Source organism: Pleurodeles waltl, chromosome 4_2 (assembly GCF_031143425.1).
Source record: "Pleurodeles waltl isolate 20211129_DDA chromosome 4_2, aPleWal1.hap1.20221129, whole genome shotgun sequence".
Classification (NCBI taxonomy): domain Eukaryota; kingdom Metazoa; phylum Chordata; class Amphibia; order Caudata; family Salamandridae; genus Pleurodeles; species Pleurodeles waltl.
The window spans coordinates 77,797,831-77,816,165 of record NC_090443.1 but is presented as its reverse complement, the minus strand read 5'-3'; the positions used below and the strand labels follow the sequence as shown (position 1 = coordinate 77,816,165).

The window sequence follows — 18,335 nt, the reverse complement described above, 5'->3', positions numbered from 1 at the left end:
TTTAAGGTTCCTGGAAGTGGTGGTGTGAAGAGATTGTCTGCTGCTGTGAGTGATGATGAGGGGAGAGGCGTTACATCTGTGGAAAACTGCTACACTGCAGAAAGGCCAGAACTCATGCCGGCTAATTTGTGTGGAAGATTTGTCCCTGTTCCAGTTCCATTTGCAGACTCCTCAGGGGCTGGGCAAGGGCTCGATGCACACAGAGCAAGGCGTGGAGCTGTCGCAATGAGTTAGAAACAGAAGGAGTAAAAAAGAAATTACGAGAGAAAAAGACAGAGAGCGATACAGAGAAGGGGAGAGTGAGACAGAGGGAAAGAAGAGTGCGAGTAGACTTTTAGAGACGTGTGTTGCTGAGTGAGCCGCAAAAACATAAGTGGTTTTGCTTTAATAACTTTCGGGGACGTGGAGTTAAGTGAGCAAATCACATTCATGAATATTTCATGCACATTTAAGTATCAGAGTACCACTACAAAACCTCTAAAATATGAAGTGTGTTGTTCCTCCTCAAGTTTTTTTTCTCTCTCTCTCTCCACGGCCTACTGTCTCCAGGTTCGCAGTGAAGTTCAAGCAAGACCAGGTAGCTGTGAAGATCACAGCCTCGGGCCAGCAAAATGGCAGCCTCCCTGTCTGCAAGCGCAAGGGTAGCAGCAAGATGGATGTCCTCATACAGTGAACGCCACGCGAGGATCACAGGATGCTTGTGTCAAAGTGGAACCCTCCTTCAAAGCACCGTCTAAACGCCTGCCCCACAGAACTTCAACTTGGCCATGTGGCTTGTGGCTGGTGCTTGGCCTTTTGGATGTATAATATGTCCTACAACCCCATCTGGCCCAGGCCAGTTCCAGGACAGGTCGCGCACCTTAAATACCACGCTCTGTGACAGCTAGCACTCCCTTTCCACACAAAACTGAGAACACCCCAAAAATTCTGGTATTGACCGGTGGTCCAGGACGTGATTGCTGGTCCACCCTCCATGTTCCCCCTGATTCTGTCCTAAAAACGAACACCTTTTTTTGATAAATCATAAATTGTATTCGAAACAGAGCTTTGCTTAGCTCTGTGGGTTATGCCAGCCAGCACACAATAGAAGCTTAGCATGCCAACGGTTCTGAACATGAGATCAGTATTTCCATCCACATCGATATTAAAATCTTTTTTTAAATGAGGCTCCATGTTCGTTAACAACTGTATGCACAATCACACTCTTCCGCTCACTCATGGCCTGTGTCATACAATGTTTCTGAGTTCTTCACAGACACACGTCTATCACACATTCTCAGATTCCCTCTTCTGTCATGACCACTTGCTCAAATGTCACTCATCTTTGTTTCCCCTCTCAAGCTCACGTTTTGTGACACATGGACCCAACTGCTATCTTTCTGTCACTGTCCATCACGCCCTCTCTTCACTGCATGACTCGATAATATATTCCACTCGCCCAATTCCTTCAGTCTCCTGCTTACTCCGGCAGTTCTACTCATGTTGAATCACTGACCATATCATTCAGTCACCTGACTCTAGTGTATCCCCATTCCTGGCTCACAATATTCAACGCCTTAAACCCCACCTCTCCCTCCCATGAATACCTTCTCTGTTTTATCATCACCTCTTCTCGAATATTTTACAGGTATATCCCTCCTTCCGCTCAGGAAAGTCTAAATGGTTTATCTCCTTACTGAGGAGGGAAAGTCCCTGGTTAGTAACTCATCTCCTAAGTCGGCGATACCAGGAGGGTCCCTTATATCTTAACTACATCCTCTGAACTGAGGGCAGTTTCCCTGGCGTTTCTCCCACCCTCATCTGGAGGATCTCACAGTTACACCCTCATTACTGCACAGGAGAATATTTTTGAAAGTTGCCCCAACTCTGCTTAAAAGTGCTGCATTGCCATTCCCTCCACTTCTGCTTAGGAAGGTGTCTGGTGTATCCCATCCCTGCTGAGGACAGTGTCCACTACATATCCCCTTCCACTGCCCAGAATATCCATCCTGGTAAATACCATTGCCTCAGGAAGCGTTGATGTCACTCTTTATCTACTGTCCTTGCTAAGGATGATATCCCTCGGTATCTCCTTCACAATACTTGAGGGGCTTGTCCTTCTGTTTAGGATGATAAGATTGAATACTGCACGCCCCAGCTCAGGAGCGTGGCCCTTTTATATTCATTCCCCTTCTTTGCTTAGAAGGATGTGTGTCGGGCACATAGATCCTTGTCCTCTTTCCAGTGGTCTGTCTTGTTTAACCACTCCCCCTGGTTGGGGGAGAATCGTGATAAACCTGCGTCCAGATTACCGCTGCATGACAGCCCTTCCGCGCCGCTTCCTGTCAACACAAATGGCTGAAGATTTCATAATGGGGTTGGGAAGAATATTTCTACATCCTGCCAAAAAATGCCAGCTGTACCTCCAGTCTGTACTAATAAATGATGTTTGTAACATCGGTTGAGACTGTGTCAGCGCTCAGCAATGCCTCTAGTGCCAGTTTGGTGGTGCAAGCGGAACTAGAACAAGATATGCTTCTATGTGTGCTATTTTGCTCTAAAAACGTTTGTATTTTTTACTGGATGTGGGCTCATCAGGACAATTAAAAAAATAAAATGCATATCATCAATGCTTACTTTTCCATTCTGAATTGTTTTGGATTCCTATGTGAATCTTGCCTTTGCTTACGATCTGTTTAAAAAACACAGAGAGTTAAAAGCATACATTTAGTAGGAATACATGTTTGCAAAATTAATTTGAAGGATATTAACCAGTTTGATCAGAATAGTAAGCCAAAATTCTTTCTAAAAATTTGTAAACGCAGAAGCTGTATTACTACTGATTTAGTTATTTTTCAAGTGGTTCGTATTTTAGCATATGGATATGTAGAACCTGAGAAAAATGTGTCGCTAAATATAACATTTGGTCAAGTGGTGTCTCTGGGATCAGAATTTAGCTCTCCTGCTCAAAGCCAACAAATTAGTCACTAGACCAGATGTCCTTGATCAACTTCAGGACATTGTGTGGTCATTTTAATAGGAAACTCCTGGCTACTCTCCCAAAAAATGTAGACATATTTACATTACATTAATTTAGAGGAATTTCTATCCAACCCTAGGTGGGCGTTTTTTAATCCAGCATACAAGTCTCATCCTGGAAATTGGAAAGGATTGCTATTACACATGTAACTCAGTATCCTGATGTCAAGCTGAAAAAAAACAGCCAAAAGGCAAGAGAAATCTATTGTTGACTATCCACATCAAACTCCTCTCTTAAACACTACCATCACTCAAGACATAGACCCCATTTGGTCACTTTTATGCACAAGTCAGGCAAAGATCAATAAATAGTCAAGAAAGATCTCTACAACTTTGCAACAGTAACGTTTTGGACATGGTCGACCAATTGCTCAGAATATAGTATCTGTTTGAAGTTATGCCTGATAGGGGGAATACCAGAGAGTACAGGGCACATTTTTTCTCACTGGGGTAATAGGTGTGAACAGGTGAATAGGTGTGAACAGCGGGCAGGTTTTTGGAAAATCTAAGGTGGAGAACGGGGTAAGTTGTTTCTCTCCATCGGGACGGCTAACACAAACAGTGGACCTTTAATAAACAAAGCAGGAGGACGCGTAAGAAATGTACCAAGCATAGTGACCTTGTTTTGATCTTTCTGTCTGGTAAGGAATATTCTTCAGCCATGGTATCTTCTGGCCGTGAACAAGGTTGCTGCTCATTAGATCACCGAGCAACTGTAGTATGTCAGCAATTGGACATTCTTAAGATAGCAGAGCTATTAATTCAATTTCAGTTTTCTTCAAGCTAGATCCAGATGTGGTTGCTTTCGTCCCATAGGATTTAAGTGGCTTATGCTTTTTTCCCTCTTAGTAATAATTCTGAAACTGATTGATGAAGTGAGGGTTGCAACCCTTACCTGTGGTCAAATGAGCCCTCTTCAGTCATCTCAGTCATGTCAAGCTCTGTTAGAAATTACCACAGGTATTCTTCTTCTACTCTCAGTATTCCATAAATTTCACAGAGATCCGGAGGGGATTTATACAAACTTCCCTTACAGGCATTTTGTTCAGCTAGGTATCAGCTTCCACTCTTCTTAGGGAATCTACATTCCTTTAGACTTTCAAAGAATCAAAAAGAATATCCAGATAAGAAAAACATTGAACTTTACTAATAAGCTGCGATCTAGCTATAAAAACTCGAGATTTGGTTGATTTGGGCCCTCAATCATAATATGCAATTTAGTAAAGTTAGTATTTAGATGTAAACGATCGAAAAATGCTACAAAGAAACCTAAAAGTTATTTGAGGCCATTAGCTACCCTAGAAATTAAAACTGCATTAAGTAATGCTGGAATAGGGTGATGACCTGAAGCTGGCATGTGCTGCCCTTCCAAAAATGCTTTTCCCAATGGGATTATATATTGGTTAAAAGGGGGCCAAAATGCACGCTATATGTACCCCAATGCAAGTTAAAACATTGTGTGCATTCTTCCCCAAGCCCATATCTGAGACTTGTAAGGTTCAAGTGAAGATCGGCAATCAATTTACAATATTGGGATCTACCCCTATTGAAGACCTAATGAACCAACGCTTGCTACAATTCACTTGGTCAAATGCCAAAAAAGTCCATAAAAGCCAGGAGTATGGAACCCTGTTTTGCCAGGGTATATTTGTGAATTATTAGTTGGGAATTCAGACATTGATCAATTGCGCTCAAACCTGCCCCAAACCATACTGTAAGTGAGAACCAATGCAATTTCCACTGACCTAGCTGGAAAGCTTTTCCAGCAAAATGCATTATCTTCTATTTTTTGGATCCAAATTTTAGTCAGTCCTAGACAAAGCTACAAAGCACCTTACGCAGTACATAGATGCCTTCAAAGTAAACACTGTAGAGTTGTTCCAAAGCATGGGTTTCCTACAGACATCATCTTTCAGTCTTGTTTTCAGCAAGCCTATGTCCCTGTGAAACATTTATTTTTAATGGGCACATGATCAGGGATTTCCATATTTACAACAGATGATTTCCACACTTTGGAGTATGTTTTGCAATAATTGAATGTACAACATGAGCATCTAATTCCATGTATTATCTATAATTTCAAAGAAATGATAAGATTTGTGTTATGAAATGTAAAAGGTAACTGAAGAAAAACAGGCAGTTGTTTGCCACTATTTATTTCCTTTGAGAAGCCTGGCGTCCAGATGTCTATGTTTACCCACTCAGATGAGTGAATAGGGCTTTGTAGTCAGCACACCTCTCTGCTCAGCACTCAAGATGCTAGAGGGTCGATGGAACCGAAATCCTTTTTGGATGGAGATTTCTAACAGGAAAATCTGAGTTTCGCTGAGTGGGCAAACGAGACTACTTTTGAAAATTGACATCTTTTATTTCAATCTGATAATACATGAATCTTATTAAAAACAAGTGTTTAGGGATTTTCCCACCTAATTTATCATCCCGCTTAAATCTTGATAAATCTTTGTGCTCCACCCAACTTTGTGTAAATATGCCATTAAACTCTGATGCCTAACTGGTGTGGGCTCAGAAACCATGGTATTGTATTTGCTTTTATATGGAGCTTCAAACTCTGACAAGGTGCCAAAGGGCATTCTTGGTAAGTTAGAATATTACAATGTGGGAGTGCAAATGATTAAATGTGTGTGCCTTTTATGTGACCTATTTGGCTAGTGTCTGATGTGGAGCATGAGGACCAGATGTTGCTCTTATGTTTTGTCACTGCACCAAAGTGAGAATTTGAAGAGAAAATTAGTAAGAGACAATGCTACAGTATTAGATAATGCTGTATGGATGCAGAAAATGTGGGTGAGAGCAGTGGAGGCTTCATGGTAGGCATTTTGGTGTTATTAGTGTATAGGAGAGGGAGCTCAAACCCTGTGGCAGCAAGTATGCAGGTGTGCCTACAGACAAGTATCAGAAAAGGCGTAGGCAAAACCTCCACCATCCCAAGGGACCTCCGCCCACCAAATTTAGAGTATTTGCCAGCCCTGCAGACAACTCTTCACACTGACAGTCAATTTAGGAAAAGGTTGATAGATGTTACTGTCAGCCATGATGGGCAGCCTTCAAACATTTCAAAGGTTTTTTGTTTTTCAAAAACTAACTCCCAAAGCAGGAGTGCTTTCTGAAAAAAAAGAAAACTAATGGCCCTTGCACCTAGAAGGTTTTCTCCCAAGGTGTGAGGGTCATTATTGTTTTTTCTTGTCGCTTACTGCCAGGTGTTTCGTAGCAGTTATGGACAGCAAATAAGAGACTTTACACCAGCCACGCTAAATAAGGTGGACTGTGTAAATGCCCTCTATTGATAGAGCCAAAAGGGGTTCAGTTGACAGAATACTTATTGTCTGCACAACTTTAAATGAGGGCAGACCGAGGGTTTGGCAGACCGGGTACTCCAACGCAGTTACGATGAAGTGCACTGTCTGCCAAAACCGGGCCCTCAGTCATAGGAGCACATGACTAACTACCAGTTGGATTGGTCTGCATCATACAGTTTACACCATATTGAATATGGGAACAGAAAGTGCCCACAAGTGAAGGATACTACCCTCATGGTGCAATCTTGCATTAACTATGGTATATGCTCTGAAGTCCACACATAACTAACCATTATGTAATCATCTCTCTTATGAACATCAAGAGCCACCCAGCTGTGGCAGCGGTGTCATTATACATGCACCCATGGATCCTGGCTCGAGGAGACCACCCAGGAGCGACAAGGAGCAACCAGTACGAACATGTATTATACAACCAAACAAATTATATGCGCTGATTGATCCACTGTGGAGCAAAAAAGGACAGAATGCAACCAACAGAAATGGGCAAAAGCCTCAATCAAGATAAGACTGATGATTTCAGTAATTATTTCTATGACCTTTCAGAGGCTTGAGAAATGTAACATGGTTTTACTCACCTTTTGAAGAACTTTGACCTTGAAACCCAAGGAGTAGGGGGTTTACCCACGAGTTAACGGGAATGACCCATACAATGAGAATTATACAGACTGCCACTGTATATGCCCTGAGCTGCCATGAGCTGTGCACCTAGGAGTGACAGAGACCAAGCCAACGATATTGGTATTGTACAACCATGCATAGTATATGCCGTGTTGTGTCTATTGTGCAGCAATAATGGCACCCATTAAACTACCAGCTACAGGCAATCGTGTGTGCGAAGGATACCCTCAGTGCATGATGATTAAATGCATGACATAGGTTTCAAATACAGATTATAACGTTAATGTAAAAATGTGTGATGAGGGTGATGGGTATCGAGGCAAATGGTTAATAGGTGCCTTGAATTTTATTGTTGGAATTTTTTGATACTTGCTATACAATGAAGATGCCAGCATTGATAATGTTCTGGAGATTGTAGGACATATATGTTTTTTTTCAAAAAGTAACACAGTTGCGGAAAAAAAAACATTGAACTACCAGCTGCATTATATGCCAGAGAGTCAACCTAAGTGTGGCAGGGTTCAATCTGCAGGAATGGACATTATGCACACAGTCATAGTACTTGCTCTGAGAAGTCCATCCATTGTCACCAGCGATACCATATGTCTCTTAAAGGCCCCCATTTGTGACAGAAAGCAATCCATAGGACTGGGCACTATATAGCTAACCACAATACTTCCTCTGTAGAGTCAAATCCTGGTGTGATCAGCCATACCATAAGCCTGTGAAGTCCACTCAGATTTGACATGGAGCAATCTTTGGGAATGAACACTATACAACTGACGATGGTACTTGCTACAAGGAATTCACGTGATAAGCAAAGAAGCAACCCATGGGTCTGGACATTCTACCAACCAAGCTATGAGGTCTCAGGGGTCCAACAAGAAGCAGCAGCAGAACAACCTATAACGTGGGCAATATACACCACCTGCAGAATGTTAGTGTAGAATCTGGCTCTGTTGAGTCCACTTAGGATAGGGTGAGAAGCAATTAATTGAATTAAGGGACACCACACTTACATGGGTCTCTAGGAACCACCCAGAAGCAGGGATAGCATGGTTCTTTGGCATGGGTGAAATCAAGAAACCAAGAGAGAATGTCAATCAGTGATTCTGTAGAAGGAATGCATTTAGATTACAGATTTAGAGGGAAGGAGGGGGAAAGTCCCTACCTACATCTAATCGAGGAAAGACACCCTTAACCTCTTTGCCTTCGTTTGTGTAGAATCTCTTTATTAAGTTTTTACAGGTAGAGAAAAAAACACAGCTGTGCAATGAGGACAATCAGCGCTTCATGTCAAGCAATCAATGTATACACATGTTGAACCATGGGTGACGTATTCTCATGTACTGACTAGCAAATCATTGCACATCATGTTAAGTATCCTCCAAATTGCTTGCTCCTACAAAGGGACATGTACCGTAGGGGTGTTATCACATGCTTTTAGGCAAGTGGTGTATTTCCCATTTGATATCTATGTGACATGCTAGGCATGCCTGTCCTTGTGACATCAGATGGGAAAGTAGTGGTGTCACTAGAAGAGTTGTAGCGCTCTGAGCCAGGGCGGATTAAAGCAAGAGTACTCTGCACATGTAAGATAGCTTATCAAGGACTGCCATGTAGCCTGGAATTTGTCATCCATAAGGGACAGAACATGCGAGGTGCGCTCCATAGCCATGACTTGCTATAGTCGAGTACACAAATGAGCTGGAGAGGGTGATGTTGTTTGCTTCTATGCTATAGCTATTAGTTGCCTGGCTGTGTGCATCATGGTGCTAGCAAGGGCTCAGTCTGCGTTGGACAAGGCTGCCAGCTGGGCGGCCGTAGTCCCAAAATTACGGTATGAACCGTGGCCGGCATAGGGAACCCCACTACATCTTTTATATGGCTTAGGACTTCCTTCCAAAAGATGGCGATCGGCATGCACTTCCCCCATATTTGAAAGAAGTTACCTGCTCGAAGCCACATCTCCAGCAGGAGTTCGAGGTGCCCGGGTATGTGAGTGCCAGTCGTGCAGGGGTAAAGTACCATTGGTACATGAGCTTATAGGCAGTTTCTCTGAGGAAGAGAGAGCGGTATGTTTTAGCGACGTCCTGCCATAATCTTTCCCATTGTTTGGCAGGGATGTCATCAGTTGGGGCTACAACCCACTGGCGCTGATAGTGATAAGTTTGCTCAAGTGTAGGGTGTTGAAGATCCCTATAGGTGTTGGAGCTAAGTCCCCGGAATCTGTTATATGTGCTGTCCAAAGGAAGTGTATGGGTGGGATATACCAGGATGTACTGAAGAGTGTAGGTCCCAATGTCTAAGCTGAAGATATTGCAATTGCGACGCCATAGATAGCTGATAGTCCATTTGATATTGCTTGAACCTTTTTATGGTTGCCCTGAAAGACGTTGTGTAGGGTTCTACATTCTGCGTCCGTCTAGGTCCCAAAGGTGCGCAGAACTAGAGCTGGGGGAGCGCTTGGATTCCATGCCAGGGGCATGTTAGGTGTTAGGAAAGTGGTCAGTCCCCTCGATTCCGCTAACCTATCCTACATGCTTAGGACCATCTGAGTCGGGGTTGTTAAATATGCATTGCGAGGACGAGCATGTCGAGGAGGCCACGCCAGGTCCCACAAGGGGTGGCATGCCACCGCCCTATCCATATGAAACTGATGGCTCTTGCTCTCCCTCACCGTCCATGCCAAGACTTATTGTAGGTGGGTTGCTGCACAATAGCCCAATAGATTTGGGCAACCCAGACCACCCCTATCCTGTGGCTGCATTAGGAGACAGTTAGAGAGGCGGGGAGCCCTCCTGCCCCAAATAAAGGCTTGCAGGACGCGCTGGAGCCTCAGTATGTCATCTTGGAGGATCGATGTAGGGAGAGATTGGAACAGGTATAGCACCTGTGGGAGCACAGTATAGCACCCATGGGAGCACATTCATTTTCACTACGTTTATGTGTCCCAACCGTGATATGTAGAGTGGTTTCCACCGTCTGAGGTCCTTAAGGAGTGACCGCCTAAGTATCGACCAATTCATGCTTGATCCCCAGATATTTTATCTTACCTGGGGCCCAGCGAAATGGCGCCAGTTCTTGTACCTCCCGAGCGTCTGACTTTGGTGATGGTGATGTTCAAGACCTGCAATTTGGAGAGGTTCACCTTGAATCCGGATCTCACCACAAATTCTGTTAGGCGGGCTTCCGTCACCTGTATCGAAGTGTTCGGCCGGGTTAATGTTAAGAGAAGGTCATCAGCGAACAAGTTGATTTTATGCTCTTGCCCCCCAAAGGGTATCCCTTCAATCTGTATGCTGCCGTGTATCACAATGGCCAGAGACTCCACCGCTAGGGCAAATAAGAGCGGCAAAAGGGGGCACTCCTGCCGGATGCCACATCCAATATTGATGGGATCTGTGAGTTTTCCGTTCGAATAGTAGCCATTGGGGACACGTAGGATGCCATAATTCTGGAGACCATACCTGGGCCCAACCACACCCTCACTAAAACAAAGCGGAGAGTCCTCCAGTCAACCCTATCAAATGCCTTCTCCACATACAGCGAGAGAAGGAATGCAGGGATTGTGTGCCGATTGGCCTTCTCAATCAGATGTGCCACCATGCGGATGTCCACTCCCTGCTGGCGCTGAATGAAGCCCACCTGGTCAGGGTCTATAAGGCCAGGCATATATTTCTCAAGTCTAGTTGCTAGTATCTTCGTGTAGATTTTAGCATTGGTGCTGAGCAGTGCAATGGGGCGGTAGGAGGCACACTGGGTAGGGTCCTTATCCGGATTGGGGGTGAGCATGATCTCTGCACCTGCCATCGTGGGGGTGAGCCCCGTGTCCTTCGCAAAAGAACTGTATAGCTTAAGAAAATGAGCCTCCATGTCAGGAAGAAACAGCCGGCAGAAGGTTACCGGGAGGCCATCCGGCCCCAGTGCCTTGCCTATAGGAAGCACTCACAGCGCCTGTCAAATTCCTTCTGCCGAGATAGAGGATTCTAAGTCCTGCCTATGCATGAGCTCCAGTGGGGCCTAGTCGCAGGCGCCCAGATACATGTCGATCTGCTCCTGCGATGTTGTGCTCCTACCATAAAAGGTCTGGCAATAGGTGCAGAGCTCGTTCCATTTGTCCCTTTCTGTCACTACCCAATATCCATCCGATTTCAGGAGTTTAGCTATATGTGCCTTACAGCGCTGCTGTCACAACCTGCATGCCAGTAGTGTTCCCACCTTGCTACCCCCTTCGTAATAACGTTGTTTGAGCACCAAAAGAGACCTCTCAGCCTTATTCGTTCTGTGTGCACGTAGTTGTCCCCTCAGAATGACCAGCTGCCGTTTGTTCTGGGGTGTAGGGTGGACCTTATCTTGTTGTTCCAACATTTTTAGCTCAGAAGATTTTGCTCTCTGCCGTGTGCTCTTTGCCTTATTTTGACACAATTGGAGGAGTTTTAAATAGGAGTGAAATTAACAGGCGGAGTGGAACTGAGAGCGTGAGGTGCTGTGATGAGAGAGGGCCTGACTGAAAAGGGTTAGTGAAGGTCAGACTGCTAACAACAACATAAGCACAGTTAAAATAAAGTTACTTTTAAAGAAGAGTAATCTCCAAATAAGACCAAGCAGGGTCAAAGTGAGCAGCCCAAATGCATGCAGAACTTCAGCAATTACAATATTGGAGATCATTATTTTAAACAAATTATGTCTTTGAATGATTTTCGGCCCCCTGGATTAAGACGTCACCCCATCTGGGCAGTTCTAGCTGCATCCAACAACCCGATTCAGTTATCAAATGTTCGTTCTACAAAAACAAGAGCTTTGGATTATTGGCACATGACTTTATAAATCAGATATCAATGAAGAGGGTGATCTTGGAATTGTGAGGCCCCTTGCGGTTTATTGTAATTTGTGGTTGGCTGCCGAAGTAATGGGTGCTTGGTGGGGGCATCATGTCTGCGTATTTCCTTTTTAGCTTTGGCGTGGCACATTAGCACCAACAAGGGAAAGCTATTACCTTAGTATTACAAAAATCCATATGAATACATTGGAACGCCCATCCATGCACCACCTGTGGAACGCCTCTCTGATGCAAAGTAATGCATGGCAGCACAATGGCATGCATTGCGTTTTTTTTACGAAAGAAAGCAAACAGCCATTTGCGTTGCTTTGTAAATCCTAAAAAGGATTTTGCATCGGGTCTGCGTTAAAAAAGTAACACAATCTTGACACAAAACCTTTGTAAATCTCAGCCCGAATGTGACAAACTGATTATATGTTCTGGTCTGTGCAAAAGTGTACAGAAGTTGCAATGCATCCAGCTGCTATCGATATTGGTGCAGGTATGATGTACTGATTCTCCTTCATGCAAATTGAAGCTTCACCATCTTGGAGCTGTAGGTCCTCATTCCTGTCTAAAGGAGCTGTAGAAGAGGCTCCCAGGTTTGATTCTGGGAGAGCTACTGCAGTCTGTAGTCTGTGCCCCTCTTTTCTTTGCTTCCAGGCCCTGTTCATCTGTGCTTTGCTCGCAGCTCCGTGCAATCCTGTCTTCTCGACACGTTTCCTTTACCCAGCCTACGTGAGTTGTAAACTCTTGCTGCTGCAGAGCATATTTCATCTCCTCAGAGGTCTGGGCTAGTTTTTAAGCCACACACACAGAAGAAAGACCATATTCATTTTTGGGACATATTTACTAATCTTTCATGCAATGCAGGACAGCAAGCAAAGTTGCTGAGCTGCATTACATGAAAGGGAGAGAGACGAAATGCTCTATATTTACAAAAATATGGAGCATTTCTGCTCCCTTCTTGTGCTGGCAGACTGTGTGCAGCACAGCGCCAACAGAGACACCCTTGCGCATTATTGCAAGGGTGCCGGTGTTATGGGCAGGATTCTTTAGTGCAGAAAGTGGCACCTGCCTGCACAAAAACAATCCCTAGAGGCATTTTCCTCTTTCTATGTGTGATGTGGAATGCATCGCGCCTAGAAAGAAGAAGTAACAAGGGGAAATAAAGATATTTCTCCTCGTTGTGTCTCAAGGGAGAAGACACATTCCCATGTTTACAAGCTTTAGTAACTCTAGAAATGTGTCAAAATCCATGAGTGCATGCAAGGAAATGCCCATATGCAGAAGTATGTCGCAGGAAGGACAGTACTCTTAAAACACATAAATAAACCTCAACATTACAGGCTGTGCAAACATACGCTTGTCGGACTGGAGAAGGCAATAAAAAACAAACATTTTATTATATAAGGGGTCCAGTATTCAGCTGTGCATCATAACATCTAGCCCTATTAAAGTGGCTCAGCATGACAACGACCTGATCATAAGATAAAAGAATAAGGTTATTAACGGCAAGATGGCCCTGTGCTCTTGACATGAAAAGATATAGAATTGGAGACACTTGAAAGGGCATTACCAACTCACCAGGAATGTTTGGGCGCCTGGGAAAGGGCACAACATAACATTTGTGATCTGTGGGAACAGCTTGAAAAGCACACGAGAAACATTGGGTGACGGCTCTGGTACATAGAAGGTGACAAAGTGGGATGCCTATTGGCCCGCCGGATATGATCTGTGTCTATGTCACAACCCATTCTGGTGCTACGAAACCAACAGGGTGTAGTAGTGTACACACAACAGGCTATTAGTACTGCACTTGCTTCCTACTTCCAACAAGTATATACCGAGGCCCTGTATGCATCTTTGAGTACCCCATCGCCCACCCATTTGTCGGATCTGCAACTGCAGTGCCTTACTCCTGCAAACTGAAGGGGGGGTTGGGGGGTCTTAAATGCCCACTAGACAAGCAGAAACTCCTTGATGTAATCACAGCTCTGAAAACTGCACAGAAACCAAGTAATGATGGCTTTCCCAATGAATTTTCTATGCTTTTTTGGGGGAGCATGGCTGATAAACTACTACCTGTCTATAATGAGGCCCTGCAGAGCGGATCCCTTCCGTATTCTATGAAGGAGAGAGTACTCTGATCGTTATGATACCTAAGCCGGGTAGGAACCCCTTGGAGATGACCTCTTACAAACCACTCTGTGCTGAATGTTGATCAAAAATTCCTTAGCCACGTAGTGGCACAAAGGCTACTGCCGTAGCTCCCGCACCTCATTCATACTGACCAGTCAGGGTTTATCGTGAGGAGAAATACACAACACAACACACAACACAATCCACATTGCCTCGCCCATGTCCTAGACGCACCAGAGTTACAAAAAGACCTTTATGCACTGGCTTGTCTAGATATAGAACAGGCGTTCAACTCGGTGTGCTTGGAATATGTTGGGCAGGTGCTGGGTAGACTGGGATTAGGACAAAAATATATATAGGATGGGTAAAACTGCTTTATAGGTCTTCAAGGGCACGGGTGTGAAACAGGTTGCTACATGTTGGAAGCTATTAAAATACAGCAGGGCACCCGGCAGTAATGCACGCTGTCTCTGCTGATTTTGCCATTGCAATGGAACCCCTTGCATGTTGGCTGCAACAGGCCCTGCATAGGCAACACTGAACATATAGTATAGTTTTACGCAGATGACGTGATGATCTACTTCCGTCAACCTGATATATCAGTTCCACTGCTGCTCAATGTAATGCGAGAGTTCTGGGAATATTGAGGCCTGCGACTTAACAGCACAAAATCCATATTATTCCCAATGGGTCACATGCAGGGCATACCTACCCAGGCGCTTCCCATCGTAGACCTGCTGTGGACCACAGACAAGTTTAAATACCTTGTAATAGAAGTTGCACATTCAGAACAGCTGATGTTTGACATGAACTTAGGCAAAGTAATAACTAACCTGCGTCCATTGATCTGGTTCTGGAACACTCTCAGACTGTCCCTAATGGGGAAAATAATGTTAATCAAAATGGTGATCCTGCCCTGTTGTCTGTACGTTCTCCAAGGAGCGATGCACAAGATTCCTCAAAGGGTGTTCCAAGAGCTGGACTTGGTTGGTGGAATTTCTCTGGGCTGGCTGAAGGTACAAAATAGGCCGCAATATTAAAAACAGAATGGACTAAAGGGGAAATGGAAGTCCCTGATCATGAATTATATTACCTGGCGGCACAGCTGCAACATGCCCCTGGGGACAGGTCGGCCTATATTGATTAAGCCACTAGACACCAGGGATTTATTTTTTATTTGTTTACATTGATAAGGGGAGCGACCCCTTAGGCAAGGGTCGCTCCCTTAGGGAGGGCAAATTGTTTTTAGGCCATTTCTATTTTTATTAGGCCAATCTGCGCCCAAGGGGGTCAGAAACCACCAGACGCCAGGGATTATTTTTTTAGGTCAGTTTCACACATAGGGAGCGACCCCTTAGGCAAGGGTCGCTCCCCGGGGGGGGGGATTTATTTTAGGCCATTTCTGCCCCCCTTGGGGTCAGATCGTCCTATTTTTCTTAAGCCGAAACCCCACCAGACACCAGGGAAGATTTTTTTTTTTTTAAAGAGGGTGGGAGTATGGCCATACCCCACCCCAAATAAATGTGGATAAAGTTGTTCTGCCCACCAGTGGGCAATTACCCCTGATCCACTCCCCGGAGAGGTGGGGGGGCAGAAAGCCTATTAGATGCCAGGGAATTAAAAAAAAAATTGTGGGCTGATGGCTACCAACCAGTATGGGCATGTTTATGCCTCCACCCCAACTGAAGGGGGTAACATTCTTTCAGCTCTCCCCTGCACACTAAAACATGTTATCCCACAGCAAGCAAGAGGACATTTGATTATTTTGGGTTTTGGTTTTACATTTGGGCCATGAGAGCTTGGCTAACTCTCAAAATCGACTTGGAATGGTGAGGGCTGCACTTTTTGGACTTTGGGACGCTGCCATGTAGAAAAATCCACAGAGACCTAGAGACATCTAAAACTAAACATCTGGGTGAGTCCAGGGTGGTGTGCTTCACATGCACCCCGCACCATTTTCTTACCCACAATGCCCTGTAAACCTCCAATTTTGCTGGAAATCACACATTTTCCCTACATTTTTCTGATGGAACCTTCCGGAATCTGCAGGAATCCACAAAATCCGACCACCCAGCATTGTCGCATCTATACCAATAAAAATTCTGCCCCACTTGTCAGCCTAAAAATATTTTTTTTCAAACTGCCCGTTTGGATCCGCTTTCAACATGTTTTTGGCTCTTCCCTGTCACAGGCACTTGGTCCACCTACACAACTGAGGTATCATTTTTACCGGGAGACTGAGGGGAACGTTGGGTGGTAGGAAATTTGTCACAGTGCGGTGATCCCACACAGAAATGTGGGAAAACTGTGATTTTTTTTGCTAAATTTGAGCTTTGCTGACTATTCTGGGTAAGAAACCCTGGGGTATCAACGCAAGTCACACCTCCCTGGACTCCCTTGGGTGTCTGGTTTGCAGAAATGTTTGGATTTGGTATGTTTCCCTATATGACTGCTGAGCCCAGGACCAAAAACGCAGGTACCCCCCCTCCCCCACAAAAACAGGTAGTTTTGTATTTGATAATTTTGATGTGTCCAGATAGTGTTTTGGGGCTTTTCCTTTTGCGGGCACTAGGCCTACCCACACCAGTGAGGTACCATTTTTATTGGGAGACTTGGGGGAACTCTGGGTGGATGGAAATTTGTGGCTCCTCTCAGATTCCAGAACTTTCTGTCACCGAAATGTGAGGAAAAAGCGTTTCTTTGGCCAACTTATGAGGTCCGCAAAGGATTCTGGGTAACAGAACCTTGTGAGAGCCCCTCAAGTTACCCCATCCTGGATTCCCCTAGGTGTCTAGTTTTCAAAAATGCACAGGTTTGGTAGGTTTCCCTAGGTGCCGGCTGAGCTAGAGGTCAAAATCCACAGCTAGGCACTTTGCAGAAAACAGCTCTGTTTTCTTTGGGAAAATGTGATGTGTCCACGTTGTGTTTTGGGGCATTTCCTGTCACGAGCACTAGTCCTACCCACACAAGTGAGGTACCAATTTTATCGGGAGACTTGGGGGAATGCTGGGTGGAAGGAAATATGTGCTTCTCTCAGATTCCAGAACTTTCTGTCATCGAAATGTGAGGAAAAAGCATTTTTTAGCCAAATTTTGAGGTTTGCAAAGGATTCTGGGTAACAGAACCTTGTGCGAGCCCGACAAGTCACCCCATCCTGGATTCCCCTAGGTGTCTAGTTTTAAAAAATTGACAGGTTTGGTAGGTGTTCCTAGGTGCCGGCTGCGCTAGAGATCAAAATCCACAGCTAGGCACTTTAAAAAAACAGCTCTGTTTTCTTTGGGAAAATGTGATGTTTCCACGTTGTGTTTTGGGGCATTTCCTGTCACGGACACTAGTCCTACCCACACAAGTGAGGTAGTATTTTTATCAGGAGACTTGGGGAAACACAGAATAGCAAGTGATATTGCCCCTTGTCTTTCTCTACATTTTTTCCTTCCAAATGTAAGACAGTGTGTAAAAAAGACGTCTTTTTGGGAAATGCCCTGTAACTCACATGCTAGTATGGGCACCCCGTAATTCAGAGATGAGCAAATAACCACTGTTTCTCAACACCTTATCTTGTGCCCACTTAGGAGTTACAAAGGTTTCCTTGATACCTATTTTTCACTCTTTATATTTCAGCAAATGAATTGTTGTATACCCGGTATACAATGAAAACCCATTGCAAGGTGCAGCTCATTTATTGGCTCTGGGTACCTAGGATTCTTGATGAACCTACAAGCGCCATATATCCCCACAACCAGAAGAGTTCAGCAGATGTAACGGTATATTGATTAAAAAAATCCGACATCACAGGAAAAAGTAAAACGTTGAGAAAAATTGCTGGTTTCTTTACCTCAAGTTCAATATTTTTTTATTTCACTTGTAGGAAAACTTTGTAGCATCTACACAAATGACCCCTTGCTGAATTCAGAATTTTGTCTACTTTTCAGAAATGTTTAGCTTTCCGGGGTCCAGCATTGGTTGCACACCCATTTCTGTCACTAACTGGAAGGAGGCTGAAAGCACAAAAAATAGTAAAAATGGGGTATGTCCCAGTAAAATGCCAAAATTGTGTTGAAAAATTTGGTTTTCTGAATCAAGTCTGCCTGTTCCTGAAAGCTGGGCCGATGGTGATTTTAGCACTGTAAATGCTTTGTTGATGCCAGTTTCAGGGGGAAAAACACAAGCCTTCTTCTGAAGTCCTTTTTCCCATTTAAAAAATAAATGTTGTATTTTGGCTAATTTCTTGGTCTCCTTCAGGGGAAGCCACAAACTCTGGGTACCTCTAGAATCCTTACGATGTTGGAAAAAAAGGTACGCAAATTTGACGTGAGTAGGTTACATGGACAAAAAGTTATGAGGGCCTAAGCGTGAAGTGCCCCAAATAGCCAAAAAAAGGTCTGGCACCTAAGGGG

General features: G+C 44.3%; 1 protein-coding gene across 2 annotated transcripts in view; it reads left to right on the top strand.

The window, feature by feature from the left end:
• Window positions 1–2,605, top strand: part of MYO1A (myosin IA) — a 239,212-nt gene extending 236,607 nt beyond the window's left edge. For both annotated transcript variants that reach the window (XM_069230771.1, XM_069230772.1), the window contains exon 29: window positions 550–2,605. In XM_069230771.1, coding sequence (XP_069086872.1) covers window positions 550–673 — 124 coding nt within the window. In that variant the 3' untranslated portion in view covers window positions 674–2,605. The remainder of the gene's footprint in view (window positions 1–549) is intronic.
• The last annotated feature ends 15,730 nt before the right edge of the window (window positions 2,606–18,335 follow it).